Below are 20,209 nucleotides of genomic sequence, written 5' to 3' on the forward strand. Positions count from 1 at the left end.
TAGAGACCAAAGATAAAATTGCACATCTTGCCTCATCTATTTTTGGCCCTATTTGGGCTGTACCGCTTCAGACTGGCAAATGGCGGGCTGCCTAATGGATGATACGGATGATTGAGACCCTTTTCAGTCTGGTTTCCATCCTGGGTTTGGGATCAAGACCGCCATTGTTGCCTTGTTGGGTGACTATGCTGGGAAGAGGGAGTGCATCCCTGTTTGTTCTACTGGACCTCTCAATAGCATTCGATACCATGTTTTTAATTATAAAAGATGTTATTGTTCTCAATATGCTGTGAATTACCTTGGGATTTATTTTTTTAATGTAAGGCAGCATGTAAATTTTACAATAAATAAATAATTGAATACTCCTCCTTACAAAAAAAGGATCTCCACATGAATATCAGAGGAAAGCACTCAAACCCTTCTCCTTGATTTATACCAGTTTTCTAGGTGCAGGGATTGTTTTTTAATTGAACCCTCCTCTGTGCACACAGTCTCAAGTAGTACAGTCCAAATAGGATCAAAATTTATGAAATAATGGGAATATTTGATTGCATCTCTGGTTTCTTTAAATTTTTGCAACTATCAGCCATAGGGCAGGTGGGTGAGGGATCCAGATCAGGAAACAGAACTGCCCTCATCACTGTGAATAGTGGTCACTTGTAAGGTCAATTGTAGACCAAGATTTGATATACTTCATCTTTTTGCATGTAGTCTTCTCCGCCCCCGCCCCCCCGCCCTGCCCCCGTTTTGTATTAGTGCATAGACCTTGAGAGGCAAGGGGGAGGTTCATCCAGCATAACAGATAGTAGCCACTTGGCTATTTAAGGTTGATTTTATTAGTTGAAATTGCTGCTTATACTGCCAAAGAAAATAATAAGACTGCTTCTAGAACAAACATAAAATTTCTGTGATCGACATAACCAATAGCTTCAAACAAGGAATTGCCTTGTGTTTCTCTAGCACTTTGCTCACAGACACCTCAGAAATTGTTTCCCTTAAGTGCCTTACTGTATTAGGTATCTAAGCTTGAGAGTTTGTTTTGAATCCTTTTCCTAGTTTATATAACGGCCTTCCACTTTGGGATTTTGCTTTGTTTACCTGTTGATTTTAAAACCTGTTATTTTAAAATTTTACAGTGTAGCCATTTTAAATTTGTATATTTAATTTGTATATTGAAGTTTTTTGAAAATGCATAATATAGATGAAAATATATACTCTTGTGGTGCATACATTAGGGATGTGCAGAACGGTTCTCAGTCAGAACATTCCGACCATGACCTGGGCCATTCTGAGTGTTCCCAGCTTGGAACAGAACATCCTTCAAATGAAGGGTTTGTTCTGAGCTCAGAATGGAACAGCCCCATTCAGAGCTTGGAACACTTAGAATGTTCCGAGTGCTATTCCGGAACACTCAGAATGTCAGCACCACCACGCAAATGGCCGCCACGCAGAAGAGTGCCATTGTAGATTCTAAACTGGCGCTCTGAACTTTTTGACAGAACGGTCTGTGGATCTTACATTCCATTCTGAGCTTGGAATGGAACACAAGATCCATTTCGTGCACATCTCTACAGTGCATGTGTTACCTCTATTTCCATCAGCTCTCTGTACCATCTCCCACATTGTTCCTTAAGGTCTCCTTTCAGGATTGGCTTTTCAGGGTGGTGGGGGCTGCAGTGGGAGAGAGAGAGGGATCACATCAATTCTCTGAGAACACTGTTTGTGTTTGTAGTGCTTAGAACCGGGCCATAATCACCATTGCACACCTGAGATCAAAGAACCTGGGCCACCATACTCGTGGAGCCGCCACCGCAGCCCTAGCTATGCCCCTGCATCTGATGTCAGATAAAGGGGTGTGGCCAGATGGAAAAACGGGGCTGCTCAGCCCCAGTTACGAGGTGCTTCAGCCAGAAACCCCTGGCTTAGAGTGCCTCTCTCTGCCTTGAAAGGCTGGAAACACACTACTGGCTAAAGCACCTCGCGAATGGGGCTGAATGGCCCCATTTCTGCATCTGGCCACACACCCTGTATCAACATCAGGCATAGGAGGTGTGGTTAGCATGCACTCACACCTTCTTCAACAAAAATAGGGGCTGCCACTGCTGCTTAGAACCCAGGTTTGTGCATTCAGCCTTTGTAAAACTTGTGTCAGTTTGAATACAAATCAGTTATAAAGATTTATATAGTATAGATTTTTCTCCTAATTAACTTGGCTCGGAAACCCCAATTTTCCTGTCAAGAAATCAACCACAAGACAGTGAGGCTATTCCCATGATCCCCCAAAAGCGGGCTAAGGGAGCCCAGCCCTCTTTTGGGCGATTGTGTGCTGCAACGGGAGCCATGCGGCTCTTGGCAGCTAACCTCCGAGAGTCGGGGGTCTCTCCAGGATGTCCCCGGGGCATCCTGGAACTTCCGGGGGCCGCACGGCCCCTGATCTCCATAGCCTCTGCCGGCTCTGTGACAGAGCTGGCAGCTGTGTGAGCAGCTGATTTGGCCTCCCAGGGCTGCCTTTTGATTGTCTATGGGGAGAGCGGGCTAAGCCTGCAGACCTGGAACAAGCTCTTCTCACCGATCGTGAGAAGAGCTTAGGGGTTTTTCCAAACCCATAGCCAACAGACCAATACTTAATGTCAGTCTTGGCCTTGAATCTTAATTTGAATTTGGGCCATGAGATGGGATTGTCTTACTTTCTGTTTCCAGTTCACACAGAAGCAGCACCACTATTGTAGCAATATGTTGTATTTTAAGCAGCAGCAGCAAGCAGCAGCAGGGAGGTGGAGTTTAGAAAAGGAACAGGAAGTGAAGGGGCAGAGTGAATAGTTCAGAAGATTTAGAGAAAGAGCATGCAGTACCTGTATTAGCTGCAGAAGCATTCTATTACGCAATCTTCAGTTGTTTCTTTGAGTCTAAAGTATGGTGCAAGAGGACAGCACTGCATGAAATAGCTATGTATAATAAATACATATTACTTTCAGAATTATTTGATCCTTATGTTGTTTCTATGGAAACGATCTTCCCCAGATAGACAGACAGAGCAAAGTGTGAAATAGCTCACAGACTTTTCCTTGATGAGTACAATTGCCTATAGTGAGGAAAAATTGGGTAGCGCTGAAATGAAATCACATACTAGTGGTGGCAGTTCTTGTATCAGCTAGCAGAGTCTTCATAGAAGTGCAATAAGAGTGGATACATAAGCAGTGTGTAAGAACATGCAGACACAAGCACCCTTATTGTTCTTTGTGCTTGTATAGAAGAACGAGCAACCAGTAAGTAGAACTGGTTCATCGGCTAGCCAGTGGTATATTAATGAAAGTGTGTGATAACTCAAATATTGCCATAGGCAGTGGCCATCATGTGGCCACTGAACTATGTGTCATAGTATGTGAACATACTATGTGAATATGTGAACATGTCACATATTCTGGGGGAAAGTAATGAGTATGTGAGCAGAGTATGTGAACATGTCACATACTCTGGGGGAAAGTAATGTACTGAGGTTCCACATTTGCTCCTCTAGCCTTGATAGCCCTTTGATAGACTGAATGCTCAGCTCATATAAGAAATCGCCCAAGTAAGAGTTTGATTATAACAATCATGCGTAGAACAGCAATAGAACTATAAAGTTGGAGGGAGTCTTGTAGTCCACTTTCAGTGCAGGAAATCCAGAGCTAGAGGATCCTTAACAGATGTTGTCCAGGATCTGTGTGAAGACCTCTCATGACAGACAGCCCGCCACTCACCTAAGTAATTGATTCCGTCGTTTAATTGTTCTTACCACTAAGAAGGTTATTCTAATATTCAACCAAAATCTACTCTACTGAAATATATGGCCATAAGAGCTAGTCCTTCCTTCCTCTTCCGCAGTTCTGTGAGGTCATCCTTAACAATGGGTGGTGTGCCAATCATGCCTCAGGAAGTACAATTTCAAAGTAGATGGTAATATCTGGTAGATAGGCTGGAGGTGCCAAACCCCCAATTCTGTTCCTGTCTTGCCTCAGGCAATAGCAAATTTAGAGAGCTCTGATCAACCATTTTCTGGGTGGTTCTTTCCTTTTCTCTTCCCCTCCCTCTCCCTTCCTCCTTTGTGCCAGGGTGGAAAGGGAGTTGTTTTTGGTTTATTCTACCTAAATTCAAAACATTTTAAAAGTTCCATAATTCGGTCTATCGGCTCCGTTTTAACTTTACGTTGGTTTTTCTAGTTTGCAGCTTCCCACTATTCCCCTCCCGTTGCTCCACATGGAGCCATCCCATGCCGGGGACTTGTTGGGGGGGTTCCTTCTCGGAGGGCCCCCATTCTGAGGGCACAACCCTTCCAAGGAAGGAGGTAAACTGCGGTTCACCTTCCTGCGGCTCTAAATGCTCCTGCTTTCCTTCTCCAGATGCTACAAATAGCGTTTCAATTCCTCAGGCAGCTACCAAGACTCCTACCTTTCCCTCTACTCCAGAGCTGACCAAAGCCCCCCCAAAGGCTTCCAAGAAATCAAAGCATTTAAAGGCGTGAAGCCCTCCATAAAGCAAAAGCAGCCACGTGATCATGCTAAAAAGCACAAGAAGAAAACGAAACCTCCAGCCACCCAATTGAGTAAATGCTTGCTCCTGCAAGCAGTTTGCCAGCAGTGCCTTCCACCCACCATTTTGCGGGACCAGAGCAGCACAGGCTTATCTGCTCTTACGAAGGGCGATCTGTGTACGCCCGTGCCAAACACTCTTGGCAGTCAACCAGGGGAGGGGGATCCTGGCTCGCCGGTCATTCGCTCCGCATCCTATCCAGCAACGCTGATGGATATGACTCCTTCTGAGCCCCCAACTATACCAGCGAACCCTCCTCTAGACCAACAGCCAAGGGAGGATGTGAGTCCTGTCCCTTCAGGGCGTTCTAATCCATGGAAGCCCATTACTCCAGATATGGAACTTTGACTCAAGGAATGCATCCAAAGGGATCTAAAGACCATGGCTTCCCCTTTGCCTCCTTCCCCTCCTCCACCCCACCTCCTTCTTCTAAACTTAATTCCGTTCCTATTATGGTTGCTCCCTTGCCTCACTGCCCCAAGTGCCCTGCCAAGCCTGACTTTCTATCATCTTCTCCAGGCTCTAGCCCTAGCAGGGGGGTAATTCCTCTCAATGACGGGGGTGATTTCTACCTAGACCTGTTAAGGCATACGTGAAAGAAAAGACACTTACTCTCCTCCTTCTCCTTTTCATCATAGGAGGACCTTCCTCCCCACCAGATACCCGTCCATCCTCCACGCACCCCGGTCCCCGCTCTACCAGCTCCTAACTCTAGGCCTATACCCCTTAGCCCTGCCCTCCCTCCTCCTCTCCCCATGTAGCTCCTCAGAGACCCCCTCAAGGTCATCCTCCCTCTGGTTCCCCTCATGCCTCCCACTCCTCTTCATCTTCTGGCACTGAGGAGGGAGAACTTTCCAAGTAGGAATCACCCAATCAGAATGCTAATTCTGTCTAACGTTTTTGAACTTCAGATTTTGAGGTCCTACTAGCCGAAGCTCAGAGGTAAAGCATCTATTTGGCATACAGAAGGTCCCAGGTTCAGTCCCTGGCATCTGTTCATGCTGCTTTTATGAGGTTGCACACAGTTTCCCTTTTGGGAGAAGACAACAAAGAAATAGGGGTTAATTAGTTTCCTCTTTATCGCCTGCTAGCATTACACCATCCTTACTGAGCAGGAGATTGTGTAGGCAATGGTAATCAAGAGCCTGAGTATCAGTGACATATATGTTATTGAATTACATTGGGAAGTGGGATAATAAAAATTTCAAAACAAAGGGAGCTCAAGGTTCAAATCCCCACTCGGACCTGAAGTTCATTGAGTGACTTTGGGCCAGTCACTCTCTCTCTCAGCTTAACCACCCTCCTAACAGGGTTGCTGAGAAGATAACATGAGAGGAAGCATGGATGACCCCCTGGGCGGCTTAGAGGAAAGGTGGGATAAACATGTAATGACATACTGAAGAAGCCGCTTGTATATGCCCAGAGCTCAGCTAATGTCTTTAGGGTCACCCCACCCCACAGACAAACCTCATATGTGCACTTTGCTCTGGACTTGCCCACCTCACGGTAAACGGCTAGAAACTGCTCCTGGGAGTAGGGTGCGCCACGAGGGTCTGACAGCCTGCAGTACTGGGAGGAGGAGGCAGTGCTGCTGCTCACCTGGCCAGAAACTGCTCCAGTAGGAGGGTCCCCATGAGGGCCTGACTGCCGACAGCCTGCACAGCTGGGAGGAACAGAGCCGGAGGTTGTGGCGGCAGCACTGCTGGCCAGAAACTGCTCTCAGGAATGGGGCACACCATAAGGACTGGACAGCCTGTGGTGCTGGGAGGAGGGAGACTAGCACTGTAAGCTATTCCCCTCAGGGGATGGTGCCGCTCTGGAAAGTGCATCTAGGTTCCAAGTTCCTTCCCTGGCAGCATCTCCAAGATAGGGCTGAGAGAGATTCCTGCCTGCAACCTTGGAGAAGCTGCTGCCAGTTTGTGAAGATAATACTGAGCAAGATGGACCTATGGTCTGACTCAGTATATGGCAGCTTCCTATGCCAGCATGCCGCTGTCCGCCTCCTGCCACCAAAATGCGGGGGAAATGTGGCTCCAAATGTGACAAACATAACCTCCTTGCCATGCAGGACATCCCTCTCAGATTGGGACAGTTGGCAACCCTACCGCCACCCAATGCTGCCATCCTAAACATCTGTCATTCACATCTCGGCCCCCACTGTCCTCAGGACAGCACCTCCTTTCCCAGGACTTCACTCTCCTTGACATTTAGCATTTTATTTTATTTTCACTGTGACTTTACTTTTTAAAACATGTGAGTGCACGTGTTTAAAACTTCTCTTAGCTGCTTTGGGGGTGTGTAAAATGAAAAGTAGGGTACACATTTTTAGAACGTTGAGTGACAACAGTGCTTGCTGCTTCTAAATTTCTCGTACATGGCCAGACACACACAGACACAGACACACACCCCTTGTAGTCTCCGATAGGGAAGCCCATGACCTGCATTTCATCACAAATGAATGTGACATCATTAGTTTTTGTTAACATTTCAGTTTGCTTATTAAATGTTCAAAGATGCCAGAGCAAACCACAAGCTCTGAAAGGGTAATCAAGGTGGTGCTCCCGCTGCTAAGAGCACATAAGACACAAGGATAAGCACCTGGCCAGATTCAGATGTAGCGGGAGAAATGGCCAGATTCCAACGCAGCAGGAGCCAGAGCCTAATCCGTCTCCATCGCAGGCGTCGCTGAAGGGCCAGTCAAGGAGGCAGATCTGGAAGGAGGCGGAGAAGAAGACGCCAAGGCAGAGGGAGGAGAGGTAACAATCCTTATATCATCTAGGATATTGAATCTTATAACTATATACTGAAGGCAGTGTTCCCTCTAACAGGGATTCCCACATGTTGTTGACTACAACTCCCAGCATCCCCAGCTGCAATGGCTTTTGCTTGGGGATTTTGGGAGTTGTAGTCAACAACATCTGGGAATCACTGTTAGAGGGGACACTGACTGGAGGTGAGTTTGGTTGTAGACAATAATTAATTGGTGTTTGTTCCAGGTCATAGATCACATGGCCACAGGAGGGGAAGAAGGAGAAGAAGAAGGAGAGATCGCGACCATGACTAAGTTCTTCCATCTTCACAGTGTCCAGTGGCCTTGGTTTTAAGTCATTCACCTCACTAAAGTCTCTGCAAAACAAAAAAGTGAAACAAAACCACTCCTCTATGAAGACTCAGGAAGGATTCTCAAAAAACCGTGGAGGCTGAAACTATTTAACCTTTGCCACTTGTCAATAAATGCTGACATAGCACCTGTGGGTCCAAATAACATAACTGACATAGTACCTGTGGGTCCAAAAGGCATCATGCTATTATTATGAGAAAAGATGTAGGTGACAAATCAAAGTTACAAACACCACAGAGTAATGTTCAAGAAGGATTTTTAAAAACAGATCTTATGTAAAAGCCTTCTGGCAAAAAGCAGCACACAATCTTAAAAATAACTATTACATTACCTAAAAATAACTATTAAAATAACATTCATTGTCATATCAATCACTAAGGTTCTCAGGGTAGAAACATTCCAGGTGGCATGGGAAGTGAGTTTTCCAAAGTACTAAATGGTACTGAATTTTGCATAGTCAAAAAGGTATGGTATTATTTGAAAGTCACTAAAGCGATTCATGACCGGCCAGCAGGGGCAAGGAAGGCAGGGTTTCACTTACCTTTCCTCCAGATGACTGTTGATGTTCTTTTCGGGGCACTGCTGCACGCCCACTCAGTCTGCACTCCATGGAGCAGTGTGGATCTCTGGAGACTGGGAATCTGGAGATGCATTGGGGGATTCTCGCGGGAGTCAGGTGCTCTAGGCATGCAGTCTCTGGGGGCACTGTAGGTGAGTCTGCGTGCAGCCTGAGCATACACATGACCCCATACCAGGGGTAAAGGACTCGCTTGCACCCTATAACCCAGGTAAAAGCACGGGTACAAAACACGGGCTTGTGAAGAGGCAGTGCCAGGATCTGATGAAATCATGGATGATTTCGGTCGTATTTTGAACTGAACTGACATTACAAAGGAGCATGCTTAGGTTCAGTGGGGAGTTGGAACTACTCCCCTAGGCCTAAGAGCTGGCAGGGGAAACTAATTAAATTACTGGACTTCCTTCCCCTGTAATGGCATGCTGGCCTGCCAACGCCCAATCCTCTATCCCCCACCACTAGTGAAATAGCCACTGCAATCTCATCGAATGTGCCCCTGCTCCATCCTTGACAAGAGAGCCCAGACACATCCGATGTGAGCACAAACCAGTAAAACAACAAATAAACGAAGACTAAAACTGGAGAACTTAAAGATAACTTCCCTCCAGACCTCAGTCCCACCAGTGAGGGGCCAGCACCAAAGGTCAGACCCCTTTGGTGGCCGCCTGCAGGCACCCACGCCAGTGGCTACGCCAGCAAATGTGCCTCTGGCTTTCCTCTGGCCTTTTATGCCAGACTTTCCCGTACCCCACTTCTCACGTGGACCCTGGAGCTTGGCTGGCCCCCACAGCTGCAGCTCGTCAGAGCAAGCAGGACAGTTGCTTGCTTAGGCTGGCAGAAGAAATTCCCAGCAGCAAGCCTTCTCTACTGGTCAAGGTCAAAAGGAGGAGGCAAGGCAGGCTCAGCAAATCTCTCAGCTCAGGCCAGGGAGATTCAGATGGAAAAGAGTCCCTAGCCTCTCAGCTAGCTGCCCACCCCCAACCCCCACTCCACCCCAGTCTACCTTGCTGCCTCTTTAATGTTACCCTTTAAGAACAGCAGCCTATATGCAAGAATCCATTTGTACAAGTTAATTGGACACACAACCAGCTTTTTCAAGCCCAAGGCATGATGTATCCTCTCCTACACAATCCAGCTCTATGAGCCTTTGAGGTCACTCTCTTCTGCGCTGGAGTGCATAGTGCCAAGCATACAGGTGAAACTCGAAAAATTAGAATATCGTGCAAAAGTTCATTAATTTCAGTAAGGCAAATTAAAAGGTGAAACTGATATATGAGATAGACGCATTACATGCAAAGCGAGATAAGTCAAGCCTTAATTTGTTATAATTGTGATGATCATGGCGTACCGCTCATGAGAACCCCAAATCCACAATCCCAGAAAACAAGAATATTACATGAAACCAATAAAACAAGGATTGTAAATAGAACAATATCGGACCTCTGAAAAGTATAAGCATGCATATGTATTCAGTACTTGGTTTGGGCCCCTTTTGCAGCAATTACTGCCTCAATGCGGCGTGGCATGGATTCTATCAGCCTGTGGCACTGCTGAGGTGTTATGGAAGACCAGGATGCTTCAATAGCAGCCTTCAGCTCTTCTGCATTGTTTGGTCTCATGTCTCTCATCCTTCTCTTGGCAATGCCCCATAGATTCTCTATGGGGTCAGATCAGGCAAGTTTGCTGGCCAATCAAGCACAGTAATCCCATGGTCATAGAACCAGGTTTTGGTACTTTTGGCAGTGTGGGCAGGTGCCAAGTCCTGCTGGAAAATGAAGTCAGCATCCCCATACAGCTCGTCTGCGGAAGGAAGCATGAAATGCTCCAAAATCTCCTGATAGACAGCTGCGTTGACCCTGGACTTAATGAAGCACAGTGGACCAACACCAGCAGATGACATGGCTCCCCAAATCAACACAGACTGTGGAAACTTCACACTGGACTTCAAGCATCTTGCATTGTGTGCCTCTCCATTCTTCCTCCAGATTCTGGGTCCTTGGTTTCCAAATGAGATGCAAAAGTTGCTCTCATCAGAAAAGAGGACTTTGGACCACTGAGCAACAGACCAGTTCTTTTTTTCTTGAGCCCAGGTAAGACGCTTCTGACGTTGTTTGTTGTTCAGGAGCGGCTTGACAAGAGGAATACGACATTTGAAGCCCATGTCCAGGATCCGTCTGTGTGTGGTGGCTCTAACTCCAGCCTCAGTCCACTCCTTGTGAAAGTCCCCAACACTTTTGAATGGCCTTTTTCTGACAATCCTCTCCAGGCTGCGGTCATCCCTGCTGCTTGTGCACCTTTTTCTTCCACACTTTTCCCTTCCACATAACTTTCTATTAATGTGCTTTGATACAGCACTTTGGGAACATCCAACTTCTTTTGCAATTACCTTTTGAGGCTTTCCCTCCTTATGGAGGGTGTCAGTGATGGTTTTCTGCACAACTGTCAAGTCAGCAGTCTTTCCCATGATTGTGATTCCTAATGAACCAGACTGAGAGACCATTTAAAGGCTCAGGAACCCTTTGCAGGTGTTATGGATTGATTAGCTGATTGGAGTGGGACACCTGGGACCTAGACTGTTGAACCTTTTCACAATATTCAAATTTTCTGGGATTGTGGATTTGGGGTTCTCATGAGCTGTACGCCATGATCATCACAATTATAGCAAATTAAGGCTTGACTTATCTTGCTTTGCATGTAATGCGTCTATCTCATATATCAGTTTCACCTTTTAATTTGCATTACTGAAATTAATGAACTTTTGCACGATATTCTAATTTTTCGAGTTTCACCTGTAATATGTCTGACCTTTACCATCTATAGGAGATGTGTGTTGTACAAATATTCCAAATTAAAATGAATTTCTGTATTATCTCCATACCACCTTAGATTAGCCAAGTAAGGGGTTTTTCACTGCTCACGATCTTGGGCTCCCCAAACCCCAGTTATTACTTTTAACCTATCCCATGGTCAAGGTTGAAGTTAGATAAAGCCATTTAAAGGGGAGAGTGGTATAGCAGCTGGAATGTTGAATTGCTGTGGTCATCCCAGGTTCATACCCACACTCAGCTTCAAAGTTCACCAAGATTTAGCATTGGGGCAAATCCCCATCTCTCTGCCTAACAAACCTCACAAGGTAGTTCAGAGACCACAACACAACTCTAACCTCCTTGTAGGAAGGGTGGAATACAAATGTAACACGTATTTTCTGAAGCATCACAGACTGCCGCAGCTAGTTTCATTGGAGTGAGGAGGATGAGTATTCGTGGACTGAGAAAAAATGGGATTCTTATTTAACATCTGATTCATTTGATTATATGAAAGCCCAGCTGGACATTTTATCAGAATTCCATGACTGAGCAGTCCCAGGTCCTTTAAAAAATCAGTCATGGGTGGGGGATTTGGATTGGTCCAGTGGCATGAAGGTAAGGGAAGTTTAACTCTTTGCCCCCGTCCCACAGAACTCCTATTAGTGCATAACAGAAAACACACACACATACATCCAAAATATATCAACTGAAGAATGTTTTAAAGCCTAGGCCTTGCAATCTTCTGAAATCATCTGTTCAGTCCTTATCTCAGTTCTTAATTCTGCCTTTGTGTTGCACACACACTCACACAGACTGACAACTGTTCTTTACAAACTCAAGAAGGGGTCAAAGTAACTGATATAATAAGGATGATATCTAGCCAAAACAACTCAGTCACAATTCTCATTTGTGACTTAAGTGATTCACTAACATTGGCAGAATAGCATAAGGATCCCGTTTCTACAGGACAAAGAGCTAGAATATGCCTAAAATATCAAAAGCCTTATTTAAAACCAGCAACGTAGTTTGGTTTTGACAAAATGTTGGTTTATGGGTGTGGAACACAGTTGGACGAGACATAAGGCAGAGGCTGACATCCAGACTAATGAAGCACCAAGGCTATGGGAGAAGCACTGGTACTTCTGAAGTGTTCAACTCACTCTGCTGCATCATTGATGCTGTGGGGGAAAGGGGCAGATTTTGACCACCTCCCCTTTACCCCAAAGCACCCCTGTGCCACCAAAAATGTCCCTGAGGGTTGTGCAGCCCTCAGGGACATGTTTTTGGGTGCCATTGAATGTTTCCAGGGAAAGTGGAGGCTGTCAAAATTCACTAACCTACACACACACGAATCTGGGACTCTTCAGAAACTTTGATGCTACACCGATGCTTCTCTCATAACACCGGTGTTTCCTTGGTCTGAAAAAAAAAAACCTAGTTCTGAGTGGATTGTACTCTTGGCCCCTCGAACAAGAAAAGTAGGTGGAAATGATCTCTGAAATGGTGTTGATCTGTTGGCCAGAATGTCAACATCTACAGTGAGTCTGTTGAGATTGTAATGACGAAACTAAGCCCTTAACTAAAGGAAGCACAGGAGAGCAGTTATAACTCTCAGTATATTTAATTGAATGCACAGATATTGGTGTAAGTACTGTGCAGTGAGCCACCCATCCAAGAGGGATGCACACTCACTGCTTCATTCCCAGTAGTAGTAAGGCATAAGGCTTCGGAGGCACGGACCAGCCTCTGCCTTTGGAAGCTGTGTGGACGGGCTCTTTGCTGACTCAGAAGCAGCAAGTGCGCATCTCTCTTGGATGGGCAGCCCCCTGTACAGGAACACACACACACAGATGGATAGTGATTTAAATCCTGCACATATATATGCAGGAACACACACGCACAGAGAGAGAGAGAGAGAGAGAGAGAGAGAGAGAGAGAGAGAGAGAGAGAGAGATTTAAATCCTGCACAGGGGGCTGCCCATCCAAGAGAGATGCGCGCTTGCTGCTTCTGAGTCAGCTAAGAGCCCGTCCACACAGCTTTCAAAGGCAGAGGCTGGTATATAATTCTCTTAGATGACCTCTTGGCAAAAAAGCGGTGGCAGTGGGGTGGGGGGAAAAGGTGGCAGCGAACTAGGGGCACAGATGCTCTGCGCCGGATCAGCTAGTTTTAAATGGAAACAATAGAGAATGGTGGAAATAAAAATGAGAAATGATGGCACAGTACAAGAATACATAATTGTATGTTAGGTATTTGTCTTGTTTCATCACTAATATTGAATATCGCTATTTATGTATATTTATGCATATATATGGTCAAAAAATTGATATGAAGTAACTAGCTAATATACGCATCAGATTCCTCTTATCAATGCATTTTAAAAGGTTGCCATAAAGAGCAAAATTGTTTCTTTACTTTCCCAGTTCTTTCCCAGTCATAGAATACAAAATTAATAAAATAAAGTAAGGTGGGGGGAGATAATAGAAAACATTTTATGAAATCTCACAAAGTGAAATTTAAACATTCATTTCTTAAATATAATTATTTTTATTTTTAATAATTATTTAATTGTTTAGGTTTAATTTTAAAATAATATCTACATAAGAACATGAGATACAACTGTGCTGCTAGATTAATTTGCCATATATGGTCCATTACAATGGGCAGGAGGACTGGCTTGTCACAGAGAGAGAGAGAGAGAGACCACTGCATTTCATCACAATCCAGGAACGCGTCATGAGCCATTGTCAGGTTTCACACCAGCCTTTAAAAGGGGCAGCACTGCCAGCTGCAGGCCTTAAGCTCTGACAAGCCCATCGTCTCAAGAACAGGTGGTGCTCCAGCTGCACAGAGCTTGGAGAGAAAAGCACCATCTCCTATGGCCAGATTCAGACGCAGCCGGAGCCGGAGCCTCAGTCGCCGCCGTCGCAGGAGGCGACATGGAGGAAAGGGTGGGAAAAAGAAGGGAAGGCGCCACCATGGCAAAAAGGGAAAAGGTAAAGGTTTTATTATCCATCTTTTGGAAATAATCTTACATGTCCTATATAATTGCTTGCTCCTAATAGGCAGGAGAAGTAACCATGTGTGTTTTATGTTCTTTCTAGGTCACAAACATGGACACAGGAGAAGAGGGAGGAGAGGAAAGAAACATTAAAGGCCACCTTTGTGGTCTCTCGCTCCCCTCATCCCCAGCTTTGTCAGCCTCTAGAGCATCTGTGAAACAGAAAAACGAAACAAGCCTCAACAGAACATCCAAGATGACTTCCCACAGAATCAAGGAGGCTCAGACCATTTGAACAGCGCCACCTGTCAATAAAAACCTTGACAATTTATAAGGTCATTCTCATGACCAAACTAAGGGTGGGGAGGGAGTATGGGGGCTGGAAAAGGCAGAGATGGACCTACCTTCCTTGCATGTGATCAGCTGAGATCCTCATACAGCATGGATCTCTGGAGGCCAGGACTCATTCTCCTGGCCTCAAGGAATCCCACAGTGCACCACATGATGATTGTGGTGCATTGCAGTATTCCCTCAGAAGTCAGGAACTCTAGGCACCCAACTCTCTGTATGCTCAGGACAGTGTTCTCTCTCTAATTTTTGGCATCTGTGCGCAGAATGAGTTTTTCTCTGGATGGCATTATCAAGGCACTGTGTGCGCACATGCATGCAGAGAGGGGCCTTCCTGATTCAACTTGAGCGGGATCTAAAATTTACTGAGTAGACATCAGAAAACTTGTGCACGTACACACGCCTTAGAGGGAACACTGGCTCAGGATGACCCTGGACCTGGGTAAAAATCTGGGTAAAAAACTCCCGGCACTGTACACGAGCAGACCTACCCAGGTAGGGCTGCCCTAACTGGGGTAAAGCTGCTCATGTGCACGGCCTCTATATCTGTCTTGTTTCATTCATAATGTAGCTATGGGGAGGGATCTGGCAGCCAGGGCAGAGGTAAAAGGAAGAGATATGCCTTAGTCTGAAGCAGTGGGAATCAGAGTTGATTAAATTCTGAAATGCAGACTAATTCTGAAATGATAGAAGGCAGAGACAAGATGAAAAAATATAATCAAAATATATAACTAAATGGTACAATATGATAGGAAACAGTACAAAATAAGAGGGAAGAACACAACAATAATATGAAAGGAATTTTGAGCTTTATTTTTCATATTTGAGTTTTGTATCTAATGGTTTTGCAATGGTGATAATCAAGAGTAGAAGATGCAGAGCGTTAGAACAAACTGCACATGATATGGGTCATTTTGGTGGGAGCGGGTCAGCAAACTTAACTCTTACTGTCTCTCCTATGGGAAATTATTCATGCTATAAACCTATTAGAAACAGACATTTCTTTTTCTCTGGCCCTTTTTGTAATGATAAAATTAATTATTTAACCACCTTAATTTCTGGGGTTTGGTGGGATATACATCTCGATTTATATGGTTTATCTGTCTGATATCTGAAAAGACAAGGATACTGCGAATCATGTTAAAACTGCCATCACACTTCACAAGTATCACCCATTCATTCATAGTCAAAATGGGTACTTTCACAAATGTGCAACAAAATCTGTATCAAAATATACAAATCATAGTTTCCCCTCTTATACAACATATGCTGCCATATAGAGCCACGCTAGTATAATTTAGTCAAACCTCAAAAGATGTCAACTTTTACCCCATGTTAAAAAGTGTCAGGAAGCATGCAGCTGTATACACATAGGCAGTTCATGCGATAAGGAATCCTGAACATGCTGGGGTTTGGAGAGCTTGGAGAGGCTGTGTGTTTGCAGGTATGTGTACAGACCCCCTCCTTTCCACTGTTGAGGGGTCACCCCTAATCTTTCCATGACCTGGGGTTAGACATAGAGGAGTCCATTATTATGGAGCAATGGTTTCCTTAAAGAGTATATCCCAGTGAGCAGTTTACATGTCAAATCTTATTGAACATGCAATAAGAAATGGGAACATAATCAAGCAATTATATCATGACTTAGTAAAAGAAGAGGCCTTAATATTGGAGACAAAGGGAGCAAATTATGTCAACTGAAGTTAGCTTCATGGGTTGCACCTCGTATTCTGAAATCAATCACTTTTATTAAAAGTAGGTAAATTACTGCTTATACAAAGACATTGGGCTTGTGATCACTATGGATAAACAACTCCATGGTAAAACAAGAGTGTGAAACCTAGGAATGCATAGAGATCACTGTGGCCCTTTCCATTATCATGGCTGGCAAAAGTGCAGCCAGGACTACAGAAATGGATTCAGTTCTTTCCGAGTAATATATATTCTCATTTGTTCATGTACTTGTATACTGATCACATGAGGAGAAAATGGCAGAGGGCTACATGAACTGGCCTCCCATTTCATTTTATCTCATCTGCTCTCTCATTCTCACTTTCATGCATATATCATTCACATAACCACCTTGACTGCTGCTCTTTCCAATCCATACAAACCAGCTAACCATCCTTCATAATTGCAGGTATGGAACACCCAATGCTTTCAACGGCACACAGATACATACAACAACTGTGCATAGAGTTACAGCTTTATTCTTCTTCGTGGAGCTGCTTTTTAGAGGCTGACTTGTAAAACACTTTCTGAAGCTAATCTAAGAGACTATGTATGTATGTATGTATGTATGTATGTATGTATGTATGTATGTATGTATATCAACCCTGGGGAATTTTTCCTTGCTTTTGAATAGCTGTTTCCCATACTATATTGCCAGTTTGCCATGTAACATGGGGGATCACTGAGCTCATGGAACTAGTTTCACAGACTGACATCCTGACTAATGAGGCACAAGGCAAGCACTTTGTTAGTCAGATTGTCAGCCTCAATTGCCTTAAGTCTCCAACAGTGACCTAAGCTAGACTTTGTTAAAAAAAAACGCTGTGAATCTATTCTTACGAGCAGTCTAACCTAGACTAGGGCAGCCCAGCCTGAGTTAGGCTGCTTGTGTGGAGCACCAGGAACGCTCCCAATCCCAGCACTCCTGCCCTGCCTGACCCTTCTTTTTGCCCTGGCCTTTAGCCAAGGGCTAGTAAAATGAATAACAGGGCTGGAGCCCAAGTTTTTGCTTTGCAAATGGAGGACCACGAGCACACCTGTGAGTGGAAGGAGTTGTTCTGTGAGCACAATTCTCCTGTCATGAAGGGAAGCGCCTTCCATTAACTAAGCAAAACCTTTGAATTCAGACCATAATTCTATAGCCAGAAAAATCATTTGTTGATTGGGATTGTCCTTTTGTCTCTGGATTGAACGTACATTTTGATAGTGCCTTGAGATGATGATGATATACTGTATCAAGTGGTAATGTAGATCAATGAAGAAAAAGTAATGTTACTCTTATACAGAGAATAATACAGAGAATTTATCAGAAGGATTCTGATATCCATAGAGTGGAATATTTAACATATCTCAATATTATTTTGAAATCACATTTTAAGTAAATGTAGTTACGTACAGTGGTCCCTCTACTTACGAAATTAATCCGTTCCGAATGCACATTTGTAAGTCGAAAAGTTCGTAAGTCGAAAAGCGGTTTCCCATAGGAATGCATTGGGAACGGATTAATGCGTTCCGGAGCCTAGAAAAAAGACCCAGACCCCCAGTAAGGCTTGCAAACTGCACAGGAACATTTCTTTTCAAGAATAAACAGGCAGTAAACAGGCAGGCAAGTCAAGGAAACCGCATGTAAAATTCGTAAGTCGAGGAAACCCCATCTAAAAATTTGTAAGTCGAAAAAACCGCATCTAAAACCGGATCTAAAACTGCCGTTTGTAACTCGAAAAATACTTATGTCGAGTAGTTCGTAAGTCGAGGGACCACTGTATATGCAAAATAAGGAGCCATCCACCATCCATCCATCCATCCATCCATATTTCATCATACTTGTGAGATAAGTATTTTTTCTATTGAAATATGTGAGCATCCACATTTTCTCTTACCCATTAAAAGAAAAATGCTATCTTTGTGCTGTCGTTTCTGTGATTTTCTTTATTACATTTATTTTTATTTCCAAAGCACCATCCATGTACATTGTACTTTATGCAGACAGAAAAGCCAATTTTCTATCTTGAAGACGTAAAAACAGTCCTAAAAAAGCAGTGTCAAGTAAGAAATACAACCTAGAAATGAGCAAATCGACTCAAGCTCAAATTGGAATCACCCCTAGGATAAAGGGCCAAGTTCAAATTGAATCACCCCTGATTCGAGCTCGAATAGATTCAAGTGATTCAAATGGTGAGGGCAGTTTTGGAGGGCTGCCCCTCCAAAACCAATGATTGGTTTACAGGCATTGGCTTGAGCTCTCCCTGCTTCTTGGTTGGCTTGTTATCATTCAAATCAAGTGTTGTCATGGGCAACTTTGCTCCCATTGGCTGAAGGGAGAGAGCGGGGGGGGAGGCCAAAGGAGGGAGTTTCAAAATGTATTAAGGGGATGCTTGGAATCAGAGAGACAGAGAGCCCCAGGTGAGAAGGATCTTTGTGCCTCAGGAGAGAAGGATCAGAGAGAGAGAATGGTGTCCACTGTGGGACACAGGTAGGCAGGGGGAAGGACAGGGATGTTGGGGATGCTACAGCACCTGCAATGTCATAACCAGGGGCTCCTGTGGCAGCAATAGGCCTGGTGTGTCCTTGGTTAGCGGCAAGGCACCTGCTCCTGTTCCCACTCCCAAGCAGGGGAAGTTGCCTGTGCAGTGGGTGCAGTCAATGGGCAAGCGGTCTGGTCACCCAGAGCCTCATCTCATCACTCAGACCATTGGGGAGATGATCATTTTCAGTGGGCGAGACATCCCCACCGAAGGGGCTGGGTGCCATCCTGCTGCAGCCACAGCTGCTCTTGTGGAGAGGTGCCACAAGATAGCAGCTTTCATCTACCGGAGCAAAAAGAGTAAGCCTGAACACCTAACCACTCATTGTTTTTACCTGATGGGACTCCACCTTTCTCTTGCTCTGGCACCTGCAAGAGCAAAGGGTGGCCATCCATGGCAAGGAGGCATGGCTTGGAAGTGTGTGACGCATCCAACCAGGAATGGACACTCCGTTCTGTGGTTGTCTCAGCACACAAGCCATTCTTTGTTGCCACAAACAGCTTGTGTGTTGAGACAGCAATGCTGAACTAGGCTTTACTCGCCGCTCTTCTTCTCAAGAAGATGATGGGTGAGCTACAGACCACATTGACTAATGGGGAAACAGTCGCCTTGGCAGGTCAGCTGAGGACTGGAGTGTTGGATAGGCTCATCGATTTCTTGGGTGCATCAGCAGCACATATTCTGTCCTGCCTATGTGGTCCAAGGATGAAGGGCAAAGCAGTCACCCCTGATCAGCTGCCCAGATGGAGGGACCTCCTGGTTGCCAAGGTTAGGCAAGCAGAGGAGAAGAGGCTGGGACGCAACTAGGAGGAGGGTGATGGAGATTCCATTGCAAGTGTGCAGTCCACTCCTGGCAGTAGTATCACCATCGCTTCCCAGCCTAGTCCAGCAGCGTGGTGTTCCTGTCAGGCCAAGTGAACTGGCGGTTCCGTCTCCGCGTTCTACCCAGTGGTTCATGGAGGGGATCCTTGGCACCTTGCCAAGAGTATGAGAGGAGCCCACCGATCCCTGCAGCAGCACTGAGCAGTGTGTGCTGCATTACCTGCAGGAGCTGGTGGCAGGCCGAGAGATGGAGCCAATCCAATTTGGGGCAACGCATCGCCAAGTCTGGCTGGACTTGGCAGCGGTTGCCGGATGGTTCCTCTCGTGCCCGCCAAGCAGCGTCCAGAGTGAGAGGGTGTTCTCCAGGGTCGGGGACATGGTGACACCCCATTGCACAAGCATGGATACTCACATGGTGGAGCAGCTGGTCTTCCCCTGCTGGGCTATCCCAAGCTGGCCATGGAGGATGAGTGACTCATCGTCATCCCCAACCACTGCAAAACCTCTGGCAGCTTGCCCCACCATGGTCAACCCCAAACCTAGATGTGTCACAGTCTGCCTATTAGTGCTGCTGACACATGCAGACAAGCACACCACAGCCATGGCCAATGATGAGTTCCTATGGGTAGGGTTGTAAAGGTTTTTTTTTAAAAAAAAACTGAAATAGGCCACTTGCCCATTTCTTTTGTTGGTTGGGTGGCACCCATCAC

At 45.3% G+C, this 20,209-nt stretch overlaps 1 protein-coding gene and 1 long non-coding RNA gene across 6 annotated transcripts in view; both read left to right on the plus strand.

The window, feature by feature from the left end:
- Nucleotides 1–20,209, plus strand: part of COMMD1 (copper metabolism domain containing 1) — a 136,704-nt gene that overhangs the window by 57,028 nt on the left and 59,467 nt on the right. The window contains exons 3-4 of one of the 5 annotated variants that reach the window (XM_053284291.1): nucleotides 7,249–7,325; nucleotides 7,566–7,817. The exons of the other annotated variants lie outside the window; for them this stretch is intronic. Coding sequence (XP_053140266.1) covers nucleotides 7,249–7,325; nucleotides 7,566–7,572 — 84 coding nt within the window. The 3' untranslated portion in view covers nucleotides 7,573–7,817. Of the gene's footprint in view, nucleotides 1–7,248; nucleotides 7,326–7,565; nucleotides 7,818–20,209 lie in introns of those variants that run through there. 5 annotated transcript variants of the gene reach the window in all.
- Nucleotides 13,572–14,407, plus strand: LOC128339829 (uncharacterized). Its single transcript, XR_008313242.1, has 2 exons — nucleotides 13,572–14,068; nucleotides 14,177–14,407. It is a non-coding gene; the product is annotated as an uncharacterized LOC128339829 (long non-coding RNA).

Source organism: Hemicordylus capensis, chromosome 1 (genome assembly GCF_027244095.1).
Source record: "Hemicordylus capensis ecotype Gifberg chromosome 1, rHemCap1.1.pri, whole genome shotgun sequence".
NCBI classification, from domain to species: domain Eukaryota; kingdom Metazoa; phylum Chordata; class Lepidosauria; order Squamata; family Cordylidae; genus Hemicordylus; species Hemicordylus capensis.